Source organism: Vanessa cardui, chromosome 8 (assembly GCF_905220365.1).
Source record: "Vanessa cardui chromosome 8, ilVanCard2.1, whole genome shotgun sequence".
In the NCBI taxonomy this organism is placed as follows: domain Eukaryota; kingdom Metazoa; phylum Arthropoda; class Insecta; order Lepidoptera; family Nymphalidae; genus Vanessa; species Vanessa cardui.
The window spans coordinates 5,516,571-5,538,449 of NC_061130.1; the positions used below are offsets into that span (position 1 = coordinate 5,516,571).

The 21,879-nt window shown below is 30.6% G+C and overlaps 3 protein-coding genes across 3 annotated transcripts; 1 reads left to right on the forward strand and 2 right to left on the reverse strand.

Annotated features, from left to right (window-relative positions):
* Positions 1 to 1,983: 1,983 nt before the first annotated feature.
* LOC124532100 (tyrosine-protein kinase transmembrane receptor Ror) lies at positions 1,984 to 6,190 on the reverse strand. Its single transcript, XM_047106782.1, has 4 exons — positions 3,659 to 6,190; positions 3,434 to 3,576; positions 3,136 to 3,285; positions 1,984 to 2,780 (listed from the first exon to the last, which is right to left on the reverse strand). Exons 1-4 carry the CDS (start codon positions 5,948 to 5,950, stop codon positions 2,423 to 2,425), a joined length of 2,943 nt encoding a protein of 980 aa, XP_046962738.1. The 5' UTR covers positions 5,951 to 6,190; the 3' UTR covers positions 1,984 to 2,422.
* Positions 6,191 to 6,460: 270 nt separating this feature from the next.
* Positions 6,461 to 7,130, forward strand: LOC124532107 (RNA polymerase II transcriptional coactivator). Its single transcript, XM_047106791.1, has 2 exons — positions 6,461 to 6,709; positions 6,828 to 7,130. Exons 1-2 carry the CDS (start codon positions 6,647 to 6,649, stop codon positions 7,083 to 7,085), a joined length of 321 nt encoding a protein of 106 aa, XP_046962747.1. The 5' UTR covers positions 6,461 to 6,646; the 3' UTR covers positions 7,086 to 7,130.
* A 2,979-nt stretch (positions 7,131 to 10,109) lies between these two features.
* On the reverse strand, positions 10,110 to 21,229 carry LOC124532105 (ethanolaminephosphotransferase 1-like). Its single transcript, XM_047106788.1, has 9 exons — positions 20,850 to 21,229; positions 20,571 to 20,639; positions 19,764 to 19,956; positions 18,558 to 18,684; positions 18,339 to 18,468; positions 17,692 to 17,849; positions 16,238 to 16,418; positions 14,122 to 14,307; positions 10,110 to 11,046 (listed from the first exon to the last, which is right to left on the reverse strand). The coding sequence occupies exons 1-9, from the start codon at positions 20,898 to 20,900 to the stop codon at positions 10,984 to 10,986; spliced, it is 1,158 nt and encodes a 385-aa protein (XP_046962744.1). The 5' UTR covers positions 20,901 to 21,229; the 3' UTR covers positions 10,110 to 10,983.
* Between the last annotated feature and the right edge of the window lie 650 nt (positions 21,230 to 21,879).

Sequence of the window (21,879 nt, forward strand, 5' to 3'; positions counted from 1 at the left end):
CACAAAAGTATCTAGTTATTTAAATTACGTAATGGATACATTTAAGCTAAAAGTTAAAATTAATACAAAACTTTAAATCGTAACAAAGCAAGGTTCTTATACAAAATTGTATGCAATTAATTAAGAATAGTAATCAACACTAAAGGTGAAATAAACTTGTATGAATTGGCATAGACAATAAACTAATTTAGTTAAGGCAATATATTTGCCTGATTTGTAACAAATAAAAAAATAAATATAAGGGTTACTTAACACGTTCACTGCCACCTAAATTTTTCCTATGCTCATAGCGATGCCGCCATACATAATGCCGCGAACACGGTAAGCGTGTCCCCGGCATCGCTAGATAAATTGTATGGACAAGCGTAGCGTGTCCACTGGCACAGGAACAAAAAAATTATCATTTTTTTCTTAAAACGGTCTTTGTTAGTTAATATTTCTTGTGTTATGCAATAATTAAGGTGTTTAGAATAATGTTGTCAGTGTTTTATCCTGGAATTATGACAAAAAACCGCTTTTATGGTAAGTAAACATCATAATGTAATCAGTGGTTGTAAAACTTTTTAATAAATTCCCACATATCATATTTATATTGGTGTCGAATTTGATATATACTTTTTATCGCGTTATGATTTAGTTCGTATTTCAATAAAAAAATTGTTCATGATATATACTGTTACCTGTTATCTACTGTTGTATCCCTGCAAAGGACGCGGGTCAGTTTGAAAGTAGCAAGGTATAATCAAATAAAATAAAATAGAACTTTCAATACAAATTAAAACAGAGTTTAAATTTCGCTTCATAAAGTGTCCATAAAAATCCACCTTCTTTTTTTGTTTTCTCAAATACATACTTATTAATTTCTAAAATCAATTTTTATCTCACTTGTTTCGTTCACTTTCTTATTAGTTGCTAGAAATGTTCAAAGGTCATAGGATATCGATTCGGTGCACATGTCTTGATATAATAATAAAGAACAATTAAATAAGTAATAATTAATAAACAAATAATTAAAAAATAATCAAGCTTCTTGTAAGCTAAACTCGTTTTATTGTTTCATTACTTCAATTCTTGTAACACGAATTTGAAGTTGACATGAGTTTATATTTTTAAGGTAAATCAGCCTTATTTAGTGTTTAATTTTATATATTTGGTGTATGTATGTGGTAGTTAATGATTAATCGAACTAACATATAGGTACTTGTAATACATAATCAGTATCAACATAACACAAAGTAAGACAATTTAGTATAAACTTTGTCATTAAATAGGAATGGCAGAATTACGGCTTATATAGTTTTCAACCGACTTCCAAAAGGAGGAGGTTATCAATTCGATTCAATAACTATAACTACATTATATAATCGTAAATCGACTTTTAAGTAGTCTAATATTTTTCATTTCATTTAACTTAGGAAGACTCTAAAAAATATGTTGAATACGCAATTATTTTTATTACTTTTTCTTGCATATTAATTTGTTTTAAAATAGTGTTTTGTTTGAAGTCGGTTTTTCTTTTTGTTAAAATTTTTATTTATACTACAAAGGTGTAAAAATTTTTATAATAATAGATATTTGTACAAAAAAAAAATGTAACAAAGTTCCGCAAATTTGAGAAAACAATAACAAAATTAGTTCAATTTTCAACAAATTGGTAATAAGCCATAAATAAAATGTGGTTTGTTGAAAAAACAGTTTGACAATCTATGATTATCCTTAATAAGTGAACAAGCCTAGCGTGTCGCCGGCATTACGAAAGACATTTTTTTGTAAAATAAAAAAAAAATATTATTTTTAACGGGCCACTTAAAAACTCAGTAGCTTATCGCTTGAAGATTGCACACAATTAGTTTGAATGAATAATTTAGCCTAGTTTTTAAGATATCACTGAAATTCTTAGAACTAGCCTAGCGTGTTCGCGGCGTGGCTAAAGAAATTCGCATGAACACGCTAGGCGTGTCGCTGGCACTGAACGTGTTAAATATTTATCAAGTTTAATTTTATGTTAAGGAACATATAAAATTCAGTAAAGACTCAAAATATTTAGTATGCACTAAGCAAAAAGTACCTAATTTTCTGCAACTATATCATCAATCACATCTACATGTACTTATGATATATGTACGATAATGTATCGATACATCCTGAAGACCTTGAGCAAATATGTTTTATGTACATCTTTCAAAATATTTTTTTACTTACCCTGAACTACAAAAATAACAAAACAACTAAAATTTCTTCCAATAAATAAAATGTATTGTCTTTTAATAAATAATAAGGCGGAGTGTGCATAGCCATCTATAACTATCATGATGTTACTTATCCTAGCAGTGCCAATAATTTACTTACAACTATATTAATACTCACCAAGGAGAGAGCAAACTTTAAGCTTAACAAATGTCTAGTAATATCTAAGCAGTGGTTATATTTCGTTGCCGTAGTGTTTGTTAGGTATTCTAACAACAGTGTCCTTGGTACCAATTTTATCCGTGTCTATGAGGGATCCAGAACTGTACTTTTTAGTCTTTGGAGCAAGAGGTGGTACTTCGCTACACGTGGAGAAATTATCATCTGTCACTTTAGAACTAGATCCTGCTGCACTGAATTTCTTGAGGCTGCCAGTTGCAAGTGAGCCGTTTGAGGAGGAACAGTGAGGCGGTAGAAGAGGGACTCGCTCTTGGAATTCCTTTGTAGACGTTGTAGGTCGGTGCCCGCAACTACTGCCAGATTCAGAAGGAGCAGTGTCTGGACATCCACCCATTTGAATCCATTCCTGTAGTCTAAATAATAAAATTTGGTCATTTCAGGCAAAAGATTTAAGGTCGTGTATATATAAAAACATTAAAGCATAACATCTACAGCACAGTTGGTAATTTTCCATTGAGAATAGCTTTGATAGAAATCGGTTAGGAGGAAGTCATCATAAAATTATACCATCCTAATGGGATATTGACCATGTTTTAATAAATTTTGGTATGGATATTTTGGTTCAAATGGCATGCTCACCAAGGTTAATTTAAATTATTTCGTAACGCAATGAGTGATATAATTTACAATATAAAGATATTATATTCATTTGAACATGTATACAAATAGATATACAAGATTAAATATAAATATGACTCTCATGTGTACCTCATAACAATTTCTTCAAAATTTGGTCTCCTTTGAGGTGTATGTTTCCAACATTCCATCATGAGAGTGTACATGGCTGTTGGGCATCCTGAAGGAGCCATCAATAGTTCACCGGCACGGACCATTGCTATCACTTCCTGATTGCTATATCTATAAATAAGTAGTGATTAGGAATTGCATATATGGTTTAACATTAAGGAATTAAAAATTAAATCATTCTTTACATCAGCTGGTTGTTAATAAAGATTTTATAATTAAAATAATAATAATAATTTCAGTATTATAATGTTAGTCTTACCCATAGTAAGGCTGCAATCCATAGCTGTAGATTTCCCATAATACAACTCCATAGGACCAAATATCACTTTCAGTAGTGAATTTACCATAGAGTATTGACTCTGGGGGCATCCACCTTACCGGTAGTAGACTTTTAGATTGCACCTAAACGAGGAGAAGGATTATTAAGTTTATCTTATAGTCTAGTATCACCAAGAAACAAAAACCATTATATACAAATACTCACTCTATAATAATCAGAGCTATAAATATCCCGAGAAAGTCCAAAATCTGATATTTTTACTATAAAATCATCAGACACAAGGCAATTTCTTGCAGCCAAATCTCTGTGCACATAATGATGTGAGGCAAGATATTGCATACCGGATGCAATATTATTGGCAATGTTTAGTAGTCTCATTGAAGGCAAGCCCTTGCCAGAAGGAGGTGCACGGCCCATGAGAAATTCATGCAAGTCTCCACGGGCCATAAACTCAAACAGCATACATAGTGGTTCTTCTCTGAGAGCTACTCCGACAATACATACTATGTTCTCATGTGTTAATTCTGAAATTAAGTCGATTTCTCTTCTAAAATCAGCTTTTGTTTTAGCAGAAGCATTTTCTTTTAATGCTTTAACAGCCACATATTGAGTTTCACCATTCTTTTTCAATGCTCCTTTATAAACTTTACCAAAAGCACCTTCACCTAATTCTTCCAAGAATTTGATTTGTGATAATGAGTATTGAGGTATACGTAGGATACCATTTCCTCGTGTTGAAGTTGTGAGATGTGGTTGACTGCCACTGTTTTGATTAGTTAGTAATTCATTCATTTCTATAGGTGAGTTCAATCTTGAATTTCCATAGATGTTTTTATCAGCATTTGGAAGATTAATATCCCTAATAGTAGCAGCATTTCCTTTATTTTTGTGTCTATAGAAGAGGCAAATTATACATCCAACAACCAGTAACAACAAAAGAAGAAAAATTACAACAATGTAAATCCATATTTTGTGAGCACATTTTGGAATGTCACATAGTTGATCTGTTTTTCCATCATTATCAACAAAACACCATGGTTGGGTTTTGATTCCACCAGGATTTCTACAATAGCTATGTCTACCTGCTAATTCAGGATAGTCTGATAGTTTTAAATACAGCTGCTTAGACCATTCTATGCACGCCATACCAGAACTAGCAACACTCACTCTACCAAGATATCCAACTCCATTTTCCCAGTAACATTCATCATCTGAAACCATCAGACTGCCAATGCCTATCTTAAGACAATCTGGATCATCCTCCGGCAGATCCTGGCATTCCTCCAATGTCAGCTGTTGCCCAATGTGGGGGTGTCTTTTAGCAATGGCATATTCTGTTTGGCAGAGTTCATTTTCTAATATTTCACAATCTTGTTTACATACACGTCGCAGTATTGTGGAATTGTAGCGATAATTGAATAAATCTTTGGATAAATTATTTAAAATAAGGGGTACTTGTATGTAACGAGATGTTTGTGCATCAGCTGTTTTAGATACATTTTGACTATCTGAGTTTTCTATCTGTTGCTTGTTCATTTCAGTGTATGCTTTAAAACTGTTGTTAACTTCCTTAAAAAAGTTTTCATTTGTTTTTATAGGGTTTCTGCATATTGGGAAAGTGGAATAGCATAAACTAGGAAGAGCATACCGTTCACAATTGGAGCTTATATCATTTGAGTATTTTGTCACCTGAAAAGCTTTCATAAGTTTGTTCTCAAGAGCAGCTTGAGAAGTCCCATATGGAATGTAAACGAAATGACCCTTCAAATGAGAACTACAAACAGTTCCCACATATTCTTGACATATTGGCTCTAGCTTTTGAGGAATAGCTGTAATATTAGTTATACTATTTTCATTTTCTGCTATCATACCTTCAGATACTAAATTGGGTGTTGTTTTGATATTCAACACCATCTCATTGTTGTTGCCAGCACTTGTAGGAACTGCAGGATATGTCAACTGGTTGTAAGTATCATTTTCAATAATCAGCCTTGTTGACAACTTTTTTTCATAATTTTGTTTAATAACACAAGTGTAGTTTGCTGTATCATCAGGGCTTAAATTTTTTAATCTAAGATATGTACCAATGGTGCCATTTGTTTTGTCTATTTTAGTAAGAATTTTGAGTCTTTGATTTTCTAACAAAACTTTGTTATCTTTCAACCAATATACTTTGACATTCTTCATCAAAGTTTCTTGAATATGATCTGGAGGAAATTCTTTTAAAGATGTTTCTATACCCTCTTTGTTTTTAGTAAATTTTTCTACTTTGGTAAAATTCATTATTGCCTCGCATTTAAAGCGAACGTCAGTTCCAGGTAATTTTTGTAACACTGTAGGAAGTGTTTTGGCGAAATAGATATCAAGTTTTATGATCCATCCTTTTTGATCGGACGAGTTTGATTTAAGAAGTGAAAATGAATCCGTTTTATTAAAAATCGACGACTGACTTTCATGTGAGACGACAAAAAGAATAATTATACAAAAGTATTTCATGACTGATGTTTTCCATAACACCGTACATAAAAAAGCCCTTGTATTATGATTACATGTTTACTGCAAGATTACTACTAAATACTTATCTTGTTCCTGGACAATTTTGTAATTAAATACTTTATTTCCTTTCCATTTGGTAATTGTAATTGATTCGGAGTAGAATTTTGATATTCTTAAAAGTATTTAATACAGCAATACAATCTACAATGGAACTCTGTGCTGTGGTATGTAACTGACAGTTTGACATTGTAAAATCAGGGCTGCCATGAGCTATTTTTTTTACAATATCTAATTAAATTTAGATAGGGTTTTATAAACTCCTAGATTGGTGCCATTGGTTGAAGTATTACCTGAAATTAATATTTATTAATTCGAATTTAAACATTGGAATAAAAAAAAAATACAAATTTAAAATATTATGAAGGATGCCCATTTTATGCAGAAATTACATTTTTCGTTTATCTATAATATACTCTATGCTGAAGTTTATATACTTTGTCTCTACCCTCTTTATCGTTGACAATGACAAGTCTAAACTAAAAACTGTTAAGTGAAGTTTATGTGAAACCGGAAAGCCGAAAACATAACAGTAAAGAATTTTATTTCAGCTGTATTTTGAAATAATATGTTAATAAGTCAATATTTGTGTAAATTTATCATTTAGTTATTTGCATTTTTTATTTTTAACGAACAAAAATGCCGAAAAATAAGAAAAAAGCAGAAAGTTCCAGCAGTGATAGCGATGATGGGCCGGTTGACGTATGTAGTTTTTGTAACCTAAAATTTTAGTTTTAATCAGTTTACTATATACAAATAATGTGAATCTCTCGTATAACTCGTTAGTTTCTTTTTTTAATTTAATTTGTAATGATTTTAGAAAAATCAACCCCCAGAGAAGAAGGCCAAGATGGGTTCAAGAACAGATGATAAGGAACCAACTTGGGTCTTACAAGGAAAGAAATTAGTAAAAATTCGTGAATTTAAGGGAAAAGTTTACATAGATATAAGAGAATTTTATGAAAAGAATGGGGAATTATTACCAGGAAAAAAAGGAATTAGCATGACACCTGATATGTGGCGGAAACTTTTGTCATTATCAGATGAAATTAATGAAACTATTAGTTCGATGTGCTAAGAAGAACCATTCAATTAATGTTAAAAATAAAATGATTTAATATTCTATTCTCTTTCATTCTTATGAAAACTGTTTCCATAATTACTAAAATAATTTGTTGTAAAATAGTTATGCAGTAATTAAGACCATCTGTGAAAACTGATAAGTAAAAAACAATTCGAAAAACATACCAATGAATTGATAGCTAAAGATTTAACAGATTCATGTGTATAATTTGTGAGTTACTAAATTTTGAAGTCACAAATTATCTTTATTTTTCTGATAATGCTATTACTAAATAACTGTTCTTAGACTTTTGAAATTTAACCAGGGATGGTTGTATTTAATTCACGAATGCACCAGCAACTGTTGTAAATAAGAAGTTATGTCCCCTGGCTAGCTCATTTACCCTTCAAACTGGAGCCCAAAAATAATAAATATTGCTGATAAGGGTTGAATATGTGATGAGGGGTTACCTAGACAGATACTTGCACAAAGTCTAATCACTAATTGAAGATATGGCCAGCAGTTCAATTGTAGATGGGATTAATTATGTGTTACCATAATTGTTGTATAACTATAAAATTAACCAGTTATTACAGAATTTATTGAAATTCAGTATACAAATTCAGTAATGCAAAACATTTAATTATAAGTTTATTTAATAAAGAGGTCAAAGAAAATTAAATTGTGATAGGAAGGAATAAAAAAAGAAAAGATTTTTTATAACATCATGTACGTATATTAATGGATTACCAAAATCAGATAACCTGTGTTGTATACAGGTACTATCTAGTAAGACTAAATTAGAGTATACTTAATCAACACCAAAATTTACCTAAAGTTGCTTCTATGAACAATAATAACAGACTAAGACTGACAGCAAACAAGTTAGGAACTGTTTAATCTGTAGGTATTAGGAAATAATTTACAAATGAAAATCCATTTATATCTAAAGCACAAGATACAGAATTTCATAACTTTTGATATTTTGTAGAAATCTTAAAAAATAAACAGGTACATTTAATATTGAGCATATGATCAATAGCATACACTAAAAAAGACACCTATTTGCAGTAGCGGCGTAAGGCCAGATCGGGTAGTTAAAGGGCGTTCTAAAGCTTAGGATAAAATAACCTGTTAAGGATATGTTAACCTCACTTTTGTAAATCATATATCTTTTAAAGTAAGAAAAGGGTGGGTATCAAAGATAATTTTTTTCGATATTATGTGTCATTACATATAATTTATTTTTGAATTGTTATTAATAAAAAATGGTTTATTTAAATAACTTCTAGGGCTCCGGAATTGGGCAAGATGGGCCCGATCATATCGACATAAAATTTTATCGTAACCCGCCATTGCATATTTGTTAACATTTAACTTATTAAAAAGTAATCAGTAATATTTCCCAAAACTTTCAAATCCTTGTCATTTTTGTGCATTAACAATTTGAAATGGCCTGTTGTAATTAAAATATAGTCAATTTGTTGCTTTTAGTGTAAATTGAATTACGAATACAATCAGCTTCAAGTTGTTTCTTAAAAACAAATGACAGTCTTTTCCGGCTTTACTTTCAAAGCGATAACGTAAAAATGTTATACTTTTTACATGTAAGTATATGAAGTAGTTTTCTACAGTTTATACAAAATGTATCTTTCTAAAGGTTAATTGGATATGAAAATGAATTTTAAAATTTAAATTAATAATATTATTAATACATCACCGCTTGAACCGAAACCAGTAAATTATATAAAGTTTAAATAAATCAAAATACATTTCGTCGTTACTGCTGCAAAAGTCGCTATGTGTTTTTATTTTTATTTTTCGATTGTTACACCATTTTCAGCGTTATTTTCGTTACAATACGTTTCGTACGTATTTTACATTTAAAAACAGTTTTGTCATTACTTCTATAGTTTAAAAGTTTAACAAGGTGATATTCATACATCGAAATATTCATATATTGAAACATAAGATATGAAAAGAAAAACACATGGCGACCTCTGACCTTTTTTCCATTTCTAACCTTAAAAAGCTAAGAGTTCTAATTAGAGCATCGAATAAACACCAGTAAAATATTATAAAACACACAAAAATCCCCAAATCCTTTTCAAGAATATAATACACTTTATTAAGAAAACACTAATATCCCTCATTTCAAAAATTTATATATTCGAAGACTTAATCAAATGCCCTGAATTATTTAGTTGCACATGATATAGAATTTAGAAAATAGGTTATACATTAAGTTTACTATTTAATATTAACATTATTTACTAGAAAACATGGTTACAAAAAAATTGGCATCTACTTAAAAAAAGTCAATAGTTCTATAATCACTTTTAGTACCCTAACCTGTTTTGTATACAGAAAAAAATATTTACATTTATGAGTGGCAAATCAATGAAAAAATCTTTGATAGTCTTGATTAATGTAGGTTTATAAATTTTATAAATATTAAAACTACATCAACTAAGAAATTTTGAAAAACATAAAAATTAGAATCTAGTGATTATAAAGCAGGCGAGCAAATTTTGAATGACTCGATTGCCTCGTGTGGGAACACTTTTAGGACCGTTATTTTGGCATGGCAGCATTGCGTTATCGATTAACAGTTAATAGAAATCCCCGGATTCTTGTTTCATTTTTCTAAAATAAGGGTTTTTATATCTAGCATGTGATAATTTATCGGACATCATTAATAGACATAGACAGTTAACAGCTCCCTAGCCATAATATAAATTGTAACAATAACCTTTTCCAGATTTTTTTATATAAGTGTTCGTAAATGTGTCCAGCTTTGACAAAAATATTACGAAACACTGGATATGTTAGTTTATAACTTATCCGGTCTATAAAAATATAATAAAACCAGTTTCATATTTATACATAAGTTAGTTGTTAAAAGTGTGACCCCTATTTTGGATGTTTAGAGTCAAGCAAGAGTAACTTAAAAATAAAACATTTTTACCTTTTACAATTTGGCTACATATAGTTGGCAAGATGTTACCACTTTACAAGTAAATCAAACGTAAAAGTTGGTTTTAAAAAAATACTAAAAATGTAATACAAATAATTAATTATTTCATGGTCATACAAATTCGATGCTATACATGGTATTGCTATACATTTTCTTTTTAAATATTCTCCTAAAACGTATAAACCCGCATCAAAATACAAATAACTGTATCATTGTTAGTATTTCCCACAGTTATGTTAATGTAATGTTATACAATTTGAGCTGCCATAGATGGTTGCTTCTCTAAACAATACTCCATTTGCCCTGACATATTCTAATATAATAAATAACAATAAAATATATAAATCACAATATAACAAAACACCGGAATCACTTATTTATTTGGTTTCAAGTTTAATATACAAATTTTTCTTAAAAAAAAATGTCTATGATATGTTGTATATATACATATGACTAGTGGTTAAATAACTATCATTTACACATAGATTTTTTTAAATGCAGAGATTCTTATCAGAGGTATAACATTAAGAAAAACATCAAATCTACCACGACACACATGAAACATCTACATTTTTTGATTTGGTATGGTAAACGTTATCTATACTTTGCTAATTAGTAGGAAGTCGTTTTTATTGCTTCGAAGACGTAATAGAACAAAGTGTACCAGTTGTACACTGATAGATCTCGCAGCAAATCTGACACACAAAATAATTGCATATTACAGTAGGACTACATAGTCTACAAATAAAATAATTTGTAACAATAAACCGAACAAAGCGTTCACTTGTTAAATTTCATTTTTATTGATAAATAATTTACTTAATTGTTTAAACAAATCAAATCATCTTATATATCATATAGCAGATGATCTAAAAAAGTAATAATAATTTAATTTACGACCAGATTCCATTAAATGTAAAAACAATAATTTTAACCTTATTTTATCTTTGGCTTGATTCGGAAACATGAGATTTTAAAGTGTTCGCACATTTCCTGCACCTGAAACAAAATACATAGCATGAGTTAGGTCAATAAATTATTATATATAGGTATTAAAGTAAACAGTTAGTAAAGTTACATATTCTATGACTAAAATATTTCACATCTGTGTATCTCACATTCTTTGGCATATATCATGTATAAAAGTCGAAGCATTGCATATGAAAAACAGAGTGTCTATCAAGTGCGTCACAGTCCGTATAATTGTACCGTCTCGTTAATAAATCGTGAACCAGTTAGTGACTTTCATTATCCTCAAAATCAGCCCAGCAACAGAATTAACATGCAACTCTTAAGCCCATTACACAATGAAAATAATAAGGTATAAGAGATAAGGAATAGCACAGCAACCAAAACACAATACGCGATAGGCTGCAATATTCAACCAATCACAGCGATTGAATACCTGCCACTAGTTAGGTGCTGCTGTTAGTTTTACGACACTTGCCAAAATGCCCTGCGAATAGCTGGCTATTAGAAATAAGAAATAAATTCCGACCGCGACGGAAATTTTATTCTTATTAAGGAATAAGGATTTATTATTCGTTATTTTTTAAATTATGAATTGAATAACGGTGTTGCCATCGCTGGATTCCGCTGTTCCTTATATCTTATTTATTTTCATTGTGTAATGAGCTTTATAGGCGTTATAAGTCATTTATATAAAAGTGTTGCAGTGCGCTCATTACATTTAATTATTATAATACACATACGTCATTAATAGTCTCGTCAAATCGAAGTGGGAATAAAGGTAAACAAACCTTGGATTTACGTATTTCAAGCGATTTGCTAATAACTCGGCTATATCTTGCACTAGTAAGAGTTTATGATCAATATATCTTAATTCTTATAGCCACTTTCATTATTATCAAATGCTGTTTATTTGGCTCTTTCTGCTACGGTAGGAGAGGAGTATACGTATTCCTTTTGTGTGTGTATAATACGTCAAACTAAAGCAAAATATCGGAAATGAGGGACAAATAACTAATTGAATTACGTTCCATCCAAGAAGTGGAGCTCCTAAACAGTGTATATAAATTTAAATAAAACTAATTATAACGGATGAATCGCGTATATTAATTATTTTTAAACATCCCGACATTTCGAGCACTTCGCAGTGTTCGTGGTCACGGGTAGACTAATATGACATTTGTCTATTTGAAGAACAAAGGAAATATTATTAACAACTACCGCCAACGATTTCTCAATTGATATCTTGAGTAACGTTCCGTGAGAAAAAAAAAGTGCAAAGTGCTCGGAACGTCGGGATGTTTAAAAATAATTAATATACGCGATTCATCCGTTATAATTAGTTTTATTTAAGAGTATACGTATTTCTTTCGTGTGTATAATACATACATTAAACTAGAGCGAGCTAAATGAGGGACAGATAACTGATTGTATTACGTTCCATCCAAGAAGTGGAGCTCTTAAACAGTGTATATAGGTAGTTTTACGACACTTGCCAAAATGCCCTGCGAATAGCTGGCTATCAGAAATAATTTATAACTTTTGTACGCATCCAAACTGCTTCCATTTATTTTTTCAGTCCTATGCTCAAAGTTTGTCTGGAAGAAATTACTACCGTAGCGATAAGACACCTGTACATCTACTCAACATGTTACCCATTTGCCTTACTTGCCTTGTACAATAAAGAGTATTTATTATTATATCCAGTAGAATAGTTTAAAATTAGTTTAAAAAAAATGTCATACATAAATAATTAAGTAAAATTGCTTTTGTGAACTTACTAACCAATTTAGGTATTAAGATTAATTAATTTATTTTTACTAACACTATATGGATCTATACTCCAGCCAAATTCGATGTGGAATGTTTAATAACAAAGCGTTGCTTAGCAACCAATGTCAGACAGATGCTCAAAACATTTTTAGAAATATGTACAACAATTATTTTTGATGTTAATAAAAATTAAATTTGATGATTAATAATAAAATATTTAAGACAAAGGACTAAGCGCATTAATACCTCCAATTTTAAAATGATATCAGAAATTACCTCGTAGTTATATAATTCGCTTTATTAACTTTATCTATCGCCTCCCAAACGACAGGACTCATTAAGATTAATTTGAAACAGTGATTTTAGTGCTATATTTATGCTAGCCAAAACAAGATGTCTTTTTTTAATCTATGTGTAATGAAACGTTGTGTGTAATGTTAAAATTCTTAACCTGTTGTGGTTATACTACCATTATAATACGACTAAAAATATACACCACCAATTACGAAGAGCTTGTATCGCTATTATATTTTACCTTCCACTTGCTTAAAAAATACTCCAAATGTTACTAACCTGCGATTTCTTTACGTCAGTTTTAAAATATAGGGTTGTTAGTTTTGTAGTAATATTATAGTGGTAATTAAAAAATTTTAAACTTTTATTTTAAGCTAATTTTCATATAAATTATGTATTGACCGGCTAAATAAAATTTTTGGATTCTGTATTAAATTCAATTTTTTGTGTTGAAACAGGAAATTGTGTTATAATGAATATAGTTGTAATTATAATAATTATTATTTTTTATTAAGAGTGTATCAACCCTAATTATGATGACACATGGTTTGTTTACTAAAATTCCAGATCGAATGTGGCTAGAGTATATGTAAATTATGGTCTGAAATAAATTATTATTATTATTATTTATGTTTCTCTTCTGTTTTTTCTCCCTTTTAGAGGGGTAGTGGAACTGATACACGAGCCTAAGCCAAGTGTATCGGCCTTTAAATTAAGGATCTGATAATGCTAAGAACTTACGAGTGAGACGGCAAGTGTTGAGGATAACTGCTTTCTGAATGAGTCTGATGGTGGATGAGGGCATTTGCAGGGCATTTAGGTTATTCGATAGAGTTTTCGGGACAACGCCCGTTGTAGATATCACAATGGGCAAGATTTTTATGTTATCTACTTGCCATTGCCTTTTAATCTCACTAGCCAGTTCTAAGTATTTTGTTATCTTTTCAGTGTATGTATTAAGGAGATTCTGTGTGTTGCATACTGCTATGTCTATAATTTATTATTATTATTATTATAGGGAGGGGCGTGTGTGCTCACCACTCTGGTGCCGTAGTTGATGTGCGCGAGCGAGGCGGCTGCCGTGAGCGCCAGTAGCAGTAGCAGCTCGGAGGCGGGCGACACGCGCAGTCCTAGCACGGCGCACAGCGCCAGCGCGTACGGCACCAAAAGCCCGTTGAACGCCTCGCAGCGCGTGTCGCTCATTTGCGACACGATCAGACGGCACTGCCGACGATATCGCTCACGATATAGCTTTAGCTCGACATGTACACATGACTATAGTAGAATGTAGAATGTAGAATGTATTTATTTGAAACACAGGCACAGGTATTACAATAAAGAAGGAACAAGAGAAACAAAAAAAATCTACGAACTAACTAAAACTATGACAATAAATCCAAAAACAATTATGTGCGTAGACATGTACACATAGAAAGCCTGCAAATATGCCGTGTCCCAAACAGGCGGACCATTCAGCGAAATATGGGTCCTAAAAAAAAAACCCAATGCTGATTTTCAATGGTCACCTTTTTGTCGTATTCATTGTGTCGTACGACACAAATTAGATGTAGCATCGGAAAATGCAATGGAATGAAAATAAAACCGATTACTGACGATTTACACGACCAATACAAATAGCTCCCTATCGCGACATTCGACGCTATTCGTCGCTATAGATTCAAGAGTCAGAGAAAACAAGTGCATGTAAACCGACGCGTCAAATTGACGAATATATTAGGTCATATGATATTACAAGTTATTACGTTTGTGCAAAGATCATATTCGCATGAGAAATAAATATTGATAATTTGGGATAGCGTACTTAATTCGGATGTGATCGGTTTTACGAAATTTGCCGATGCGACATCTAAGTTGTGTCGTACTATACATTATTAATTAGGTAAGGTTCTTTAAAGCAAATTGTCCGCTATTTATTGATTTCACAACTATATATTTGTACGATACTTGTACGATTTTATAATAAGAGTAAACCTGGCTAACTCTTCCTTCAATAGGCAGTGTTTGGCAGTAGAATAATTTATATTCTTATTATAATCTGTAGCCTGATGGCTATACATTTGTATTTTGTATGTATAAACCGTCAATAAATCATAAAATCATTTTATATTAATACTAGCGCCCTGGCACGGCTTCGCAAGGATGCAATGCTTATACGAAATATGCTACAGAATTTGATTATTTACGACGTCACATTAGAGCCTTCGAAAATTATCAGTATTATTTTACTATATTTTAATATATTATATCAGGGTTTGAAAAATAGGATTTTTTTATATAAATCCGATATATCATCTTCGTTTTCTGGATATATATCAGATATATATCCAGGCTAAGAAAACGAAGCGGATTTCATCTTGTAAACACTTAAAAATGTGAAATACAAGCGTTGAAATTCCACATTTTTTATTACAAAAGAGTAACAAAGGAATAAGTGCCTATCTATTTGAGACAGAAAATTTTAATGAACACTTAAAAAACAAGTACCTTTTTTTTAAATAAAAAGCTAGCCGTACTGGTAAGTTAAATGGAATTTCCCCTACTTTAAATGAGGTTGCCATTTTGGGAAACAATCTAAATTATTCTGAATTATAGTTTTTCGCTACGTGTTGCCAGGGTAAACATAAATCTACAAAATTTGTATTTCAGAAGACAAGAAAAAATCGATTGATATATATCCGCGAACCGTGTATTATGTACAAAAACCATCCTCTAGAAACACTCTTAAAAAAAACCGCATCAAAATCTGTTGCGAAGTATCAAAAGTCTAAGCATACATAGGGACAGACAGTAGTATGCAACTTTGTTTTATGCAGGGCCGTATTTAAGGGAGGGCAACCGGGGCAACTGCCCTGGGGCCTCCACATGAGAGGGGGCCACAGTTTTCAGCAAGTTAACAAATACTGAGATATAGTCAAATTATAATAATGTTACCATTTAATATTTTAAAAGTTACCGATACAAATACGAAACAATTCATAGCTTACTGATTGAAATAAATAAAACTAATTAATTCATAATAATATAATTATTAGGGTGTTCACGCTTCTGTTTGTCTAGGGCCCTCACTGCTTTGTGGCCTTGGGACCTCCACACCTTTAAATCCGACTCTGGTTTTATGCTAATGATAACTCACATTTATGTTGGAGAAAATTGTCCCGGTGAGCACGTAAAACAGCCTCGGACTCCGACTGAGGATGTCGGTAGGCGAGTACAACGCCCATATAGTGCTCAGGCAGAAGAAAAACACCAGCGGTACGAGCGGCCTCACAGCCTCCATGAACGGACGCATCTTGCCGGTACCGTCGCGATACGATCTGGAACGAAAACTCTTATGTTAATAAATGTCACTTCTCACTGTTCACTTTAAGTTCTTTTTCCAATAAAACAGTCCACACAAACTTCTATTACTTTTATTACACTATAATTATAGTTACAGCGTTTCTACTTAGTAAGCACTCCATGAACAAATTGAACTAAACTCCATCTAATTTGTAATAACTTATATAACTTTTGATAATCGTCCCACCCAGAAAATAAGTTACTACTACCCTCACAATATTTGATAAACAAAATCTATATAATAACATTAATTAGTTTTATGATTGATTTTAATAACCATTTACCCACTTTAAGTATCTTAAATTATTTAATTAATATTTAACACAACAATAATTATATTTATGCTGTATGCTTCATGTTGGGACTGGAGTGACCGGATGTCTCTAACACTTATTTCAGGTTAAAGAACTTTATTACCCATAAAGAACCTTACAGTTCACTTTACAATGAGCAATACACATATCTTATATACAAAGGTTGTTTTTTGTGGTATAATCCGCGGCAGTACATATCGACATTGACCCAAAGAAGATAAATAAAAACAATGAAAAAATGTTGTAGTAATTTTCTTTTTTTTTATTTTATAGAAGTTATTATGAATATTAATACCGGTTGCCTGGAAGAGATCGCTCTTCTAGCGATAAGGCCGCCGATTGTATACTCTATTACATTGTTTTTTTTTTTTTGTTTTAAAATGTTATGTACTTTCCTTGGTGTACAATAAAGTATATTTCATTCATTCATTCATTCATATTAATTAACTTTTTTGACAAGGAATCACAATAACACCAGCCTGTAAATTCCCACTGCTGGGCTAAAGGCCTCCTTTCCCTTTAAGGAGAAGGTTTGAAACATATTCCACCACGCAGTTCCAATGCGACTTGGTGGAATCACGTAGATTACTAATATTACTATACTAATGTTTCCCTTATTTTTTTATATGGAGTAAGTAAGTGGGTTAAACACTTCGAAATCGAAACTGCAATATATTTTATAACGTATGACCTATGAACGCGGATGGCTATTGTGTAAGTACTATACAATTCATTACTTTTTTTTTAAATTTATTGGTCATGTCAAGACATCGATAAAAATACAGAATAAAATCAACGCAATACATTTAAAAATGGCGACCGTCGTCTTTATAACGAGTATTCGTATCTTTCTTTTAACAGTTAAAAAAAACAAAAAACACATTACAAAGATATTGTAAATATACTAAACATCCAATATCTTTAATAAACATACTTGTAAATATTCCACAATATGATAGTCTGGCTGGTAATCATCGCAGAGAAGTAGAGGACAATTTCGAATACGATTCCAGGAGTGATCCCTCCCGGCAATGACACGTGCCACGCACGGGGTCCCGTCACCGACGTCACCAATAGCAGGATGCAGGAGCCCTGAAATGTGTCGTTACATTAATATGGACTGATTAAATCAACACTCACTTCAACATAGTCAATTTTTCAAAGTTGAAAAAATGTGATACCATTAGCTTTATATATACAAGAACAGCCTGTCATAAGGCCTCCTCTCTCTTTGAGAAGAAGGTTTGGAACATATTCCACCACCCTGTTCTAATGCGAGTTGGTAGAATACACATGTGGCAGAGTTTCTATGTAATTAGGCACGTGCAGGTTTCCTCGCGATGTATTCCTTCACCGCTGAGCACGAGATGAATTATAAAGACAAATTAAGCACATGAAACAGCGGTGCTCGCCTGGGCTCGAACCCGCAATTATCGGATAAGATGCACGCGTCCTAACCACTGGACCATTTCGGCTATTTTATATATAGACTATATTATAATTTTGAATTCATTATTTTAATAACAGCAACAAAAGAAGAGTATATATATAGAATATTTAAACAATAGAAGGATATCTTACAATCATTGTAAAGTCATATCCCCAAGGCAAGAACATAACACCAGTGTTGTACTTTTCCCAATGAGTTAAATAGAAGTTCAAAAATATATTCCATATTACAAAGAAAAATCTTAACGGACTCAGCTCATCTCTGTAACAAAGACAAATATAAATTTAAAGATCAGAATTCATTTAAAAAAAAAAAAAATCAATATGAAAGTATATAATTTTTGGTCATACCTTCCAAAAATGCTGTATAAACATGTAGGTATCAGAACTGTAGAGTATGAATCAAGACCATGATCAAAAAGTTCACCCAATGGACCACTGCTGCCTGTTCTACGAGCTTGTTTACCATCAATACCATCTGAAATGTTTATATTTTGATTATCTTAGTCGTCAAAAACTAATTACCATCCCTGACAATAAAAATGTTTTTTTTTTTAATGGACCAAAATAAATAATTTATTTAACTGATCAAGCCAGATTTTGTAAGTATTATTTTTTATAGTAATTATTTTATTGATCTTATAAAGGTCAGTTCTTATTTTTAACTTTTAATGACATGGCTAAAATAATACTTTGTAAGTCATATATGTTTGCATCTTTGTAATATTAATGTGTGAATAGAGTATTGCACATTACGAAAATAAACACATTTAAATCTCATCATAAAATGTATTCATAAGTTTTATAATATTGTAAAATATTATTCAAAATGTTACAATAAATATTTCGTCTTGTAGTTTTAAAATCATTAATAAATAAAAGAAACCAAAAATATTGGTTTAAAGAATAATTTTCATTCTTGTAATAAGAAGAGTTATTTCAAGAAATCAATTTTAGTATGTGTTTAATATGTATTAGTAACATTTGTTATCAAAACTGGAAGAGGATGCAATGTTTTGTTAACTATAGTTATCAATGTAAGACATTATAATGTTGATAACAAAGGGCAACTAAGAATGAGAGATTGCCTTATTAGACAAATACATTACTTTGGAGCAATATTATTGATTATTCTAACAATGTAATATTTATTACTTGGTCAATATATGAAATTTTATTGGTAAATAAGTGTAACTGTATTGCTTGTTTATTCTTCATGGTCTATATGTTCATTGATACATACTTTCATAATAGTAGTATTTCAATTTTAGAAGGGTTCATTATGCACACATAATTTAAAAATAATATATGTATATGTACAATACTAGCATGAGATTTTTTATGAATCTGGATTACATTCAATGAATTTTATTTGTCATTGTAAATTTCTTTAAAAAAACACAACTTTAAAAGAATTCAAAAATATATATCACATTTATAAATATCATGAATACTAATAGCATCATTAATGTGTAATAAAATAATATATTATGTATATTCATTCATGTTGTATAGTTAATTAGATGGAATAATAATGTCTAAAATTATAATGCTCACCAAGTGTATAAGCCACAAATAAGTTAACTGCAGAGACTGCCCATACCCAGCTGGGTATATGATCATTGGTGGCATTTTCCTTTGTAAGGGCATGGAATCCATAATCATAGTAGGAGAACAATAAAAAGTTAAGGACTGTCAGTAGGAAGCCAGAAAATGTTAAAAGGTTTGGTGCCACCCACACCGGACAAAACTGCAACATTTCAGTTTGTGTTAATATTTATTTAAATACATTCACATGCGGCTACATTTATTTTACTACAAAAGTAAAAATAAAATGAACTTAAACATCACTTAAAATTATGTATATTACTTACGTCACAAATTAATACTGCCACACAAGATCAATCATTTAAAAAAATAATATATAAAACTGACTATGGGTATGAACTGCTATAAATCTTTTCTAAATATGAAAAAAAATTTAATTTAAAAATGTTTATCAGAAAAATTGTATACAGTAAAATATACATGTAAGGAAGTTAGAACAAGAGAGGCCTTGAAATATAGCTTCTAGGCCTCGACATGTGTTAATCTAATACTGATAACACTAAATATAATATTAACACTAATACAATACATGTTAATGAAATCAACTATTGGCTATGTATTTGTGAATTATAGTATGAGCATAAGTACTCTACTACTATTATATTTTATTTTTAGTTTGAAAACTTAATGCTATATATTGAAACAGATCTGCAAGATATGTTGCTTATCAAAAAAGACTTTATAAGAGTTTAAATAACATTACTTAGAACTATATAATAAATGTGATTATTTATAATATGAAATGATTTCGCTTACCTGAACACACCAGTTCCAAAAGGGGTGCATCACATAATTACTTAATATGCTTGTATCAATTGAGTTATACTGAAAGTAGAAAATAAATTAGTAAATGTATAACCAAAAATTAATAATGCACAAACATGGTTAGGTTCAGAGCCGGTATAAATTACTTTGCCGTTTTCTTAACATTTTATTTCAAAACATAAACATATATTTCAAAACAAAAATTTAAATAAAAAATAAGAAAATGAAATGTATGTTCGGTGAATAATAATAATAAAAGAAAATACTAACCTTGTATTTTTCAAACCCTTCCAGTTTATCCCTTGATAAGAAGCGAGCCATTTCAAATAATAAGATACAAATTCTTCGTAAAATACACCGATTTTACTATGCAGTTGAAGATATTTCTTTCATAAATGTAGTTAATTTTGTGTTAACAAATATATTAACAAGTCATTTCCAAGTAGCGACATTACCACTGTTACGATTGGACTTCAAACTACTTATCAATTAAGTTTAAATTATGAAGTATGAACTACGAAATAGAAGCACTGAATATTCAATAAATACTACTTGCGTTATCCGTTCTAAATGCGTTGAACGTTGTTATACATGTCTTGTTACTAGCCTTAGAGCTTTTTTACATGGGTGAGTTATTTGTCACCGACCACCGTCATATTGATCTGTCAAGTGTCAGTTCACAATTGTCAGGATTTTCGACTTTCGTATTTTTTTTTAAATCGTTTCTGACACTGAGAATTAAGCTATTTCTTTTTTAATTTGAGGAAAAGTATTATATAACCATAAACAATATGTTTATATAGTGAATTTATAATTTCAACAAAAAAATAATAAATGATTTATAATAATTTGATCTCATGTACTTAGTTTAGAGAAAATACAAATACAAAATAAGGAATATAAATAATAAATATCAATTTTTTATCATTATCATGACCTTTCGTAAAGATATATATATATAATATATTTATTTTAGAATAACTACCTTTTTAAAGGTCTGCTGAAAGTTCCATTAAATCACTCCAATCATTTTAATTAATTAATTTTAGGTCAAGTTTTATTCCTTGTGTCACTAATAATAAATTATAATATTCTGTCAACTTAGAATAATATATTAGATAGTTATTATTTGTAAATGTTACACCATTTTCAATTTGTGTAAAAAAATATCGTCGACAGGCCTACATATGCATTAAAATTCTATTCAGTTATTGTCTTTCTATACCAATGCACGTGAGAACGTCAAAGCATGGTTTTTAAAAAAATATAATGATGTTTATATATTTTTTCAATGCATTTA

Coding starts and splice junctions, on each gene's coding strand:
- LOC124532100 (XM_047106782.1), bottom strand. CDS start 5,950: ATGAAATACTTTTGTATAATTATTCTTTTTGTCGTCTCACATGAAAGT. Junction 3,286..3,433: donor GGATTGCAGCCTTACTATGG/GTAAGACTAACA, acceptor ACTTATTTATAG/ATATAGCAATCAGGAAGTGA. Junction 2,781..3,135: donor TTTGAAGAAATTGTTATGAG/GTACACATGAGA, acceptor TTTATTATTTAG/ACTACAGGAATGGATTCAAA.
- LOC124532107 (XM_047106791.1), top strand. CDS start 6,647: ATGCCGAAAAATAAGAAAAAAGCAGAAAGTTCCAGCAGTGATAGCGAT. Junction 6,710..6,827: donor GCGATGATGGGCCGGTTGAC/GTATGTAGTTTT, acceptor TAATGATTTTAG/AAAAATCAACCCCCAGAGAA.
- LOC124532105 (XM_047106788.1), bottom strand. CDS start 20,900: ATGGCTCGCTTCTTATCAAGGGATAAACTGGAAGGGTTTGAAAAATAC. Junction 19,957..20,570: donor TTTGGAACTGGTGTGTTCAG/GTAAGCGAAATC, acceptor GAAATGTTGCAG/TTTTGTCCGGTGTGGGTGGC. Junction 17,850..18,338: donor GATATGACTTTACAATGATT/GTAAGATATCCT, acceptor GACACATTTCAG/GGCTCCTGCATCCTGCTATT.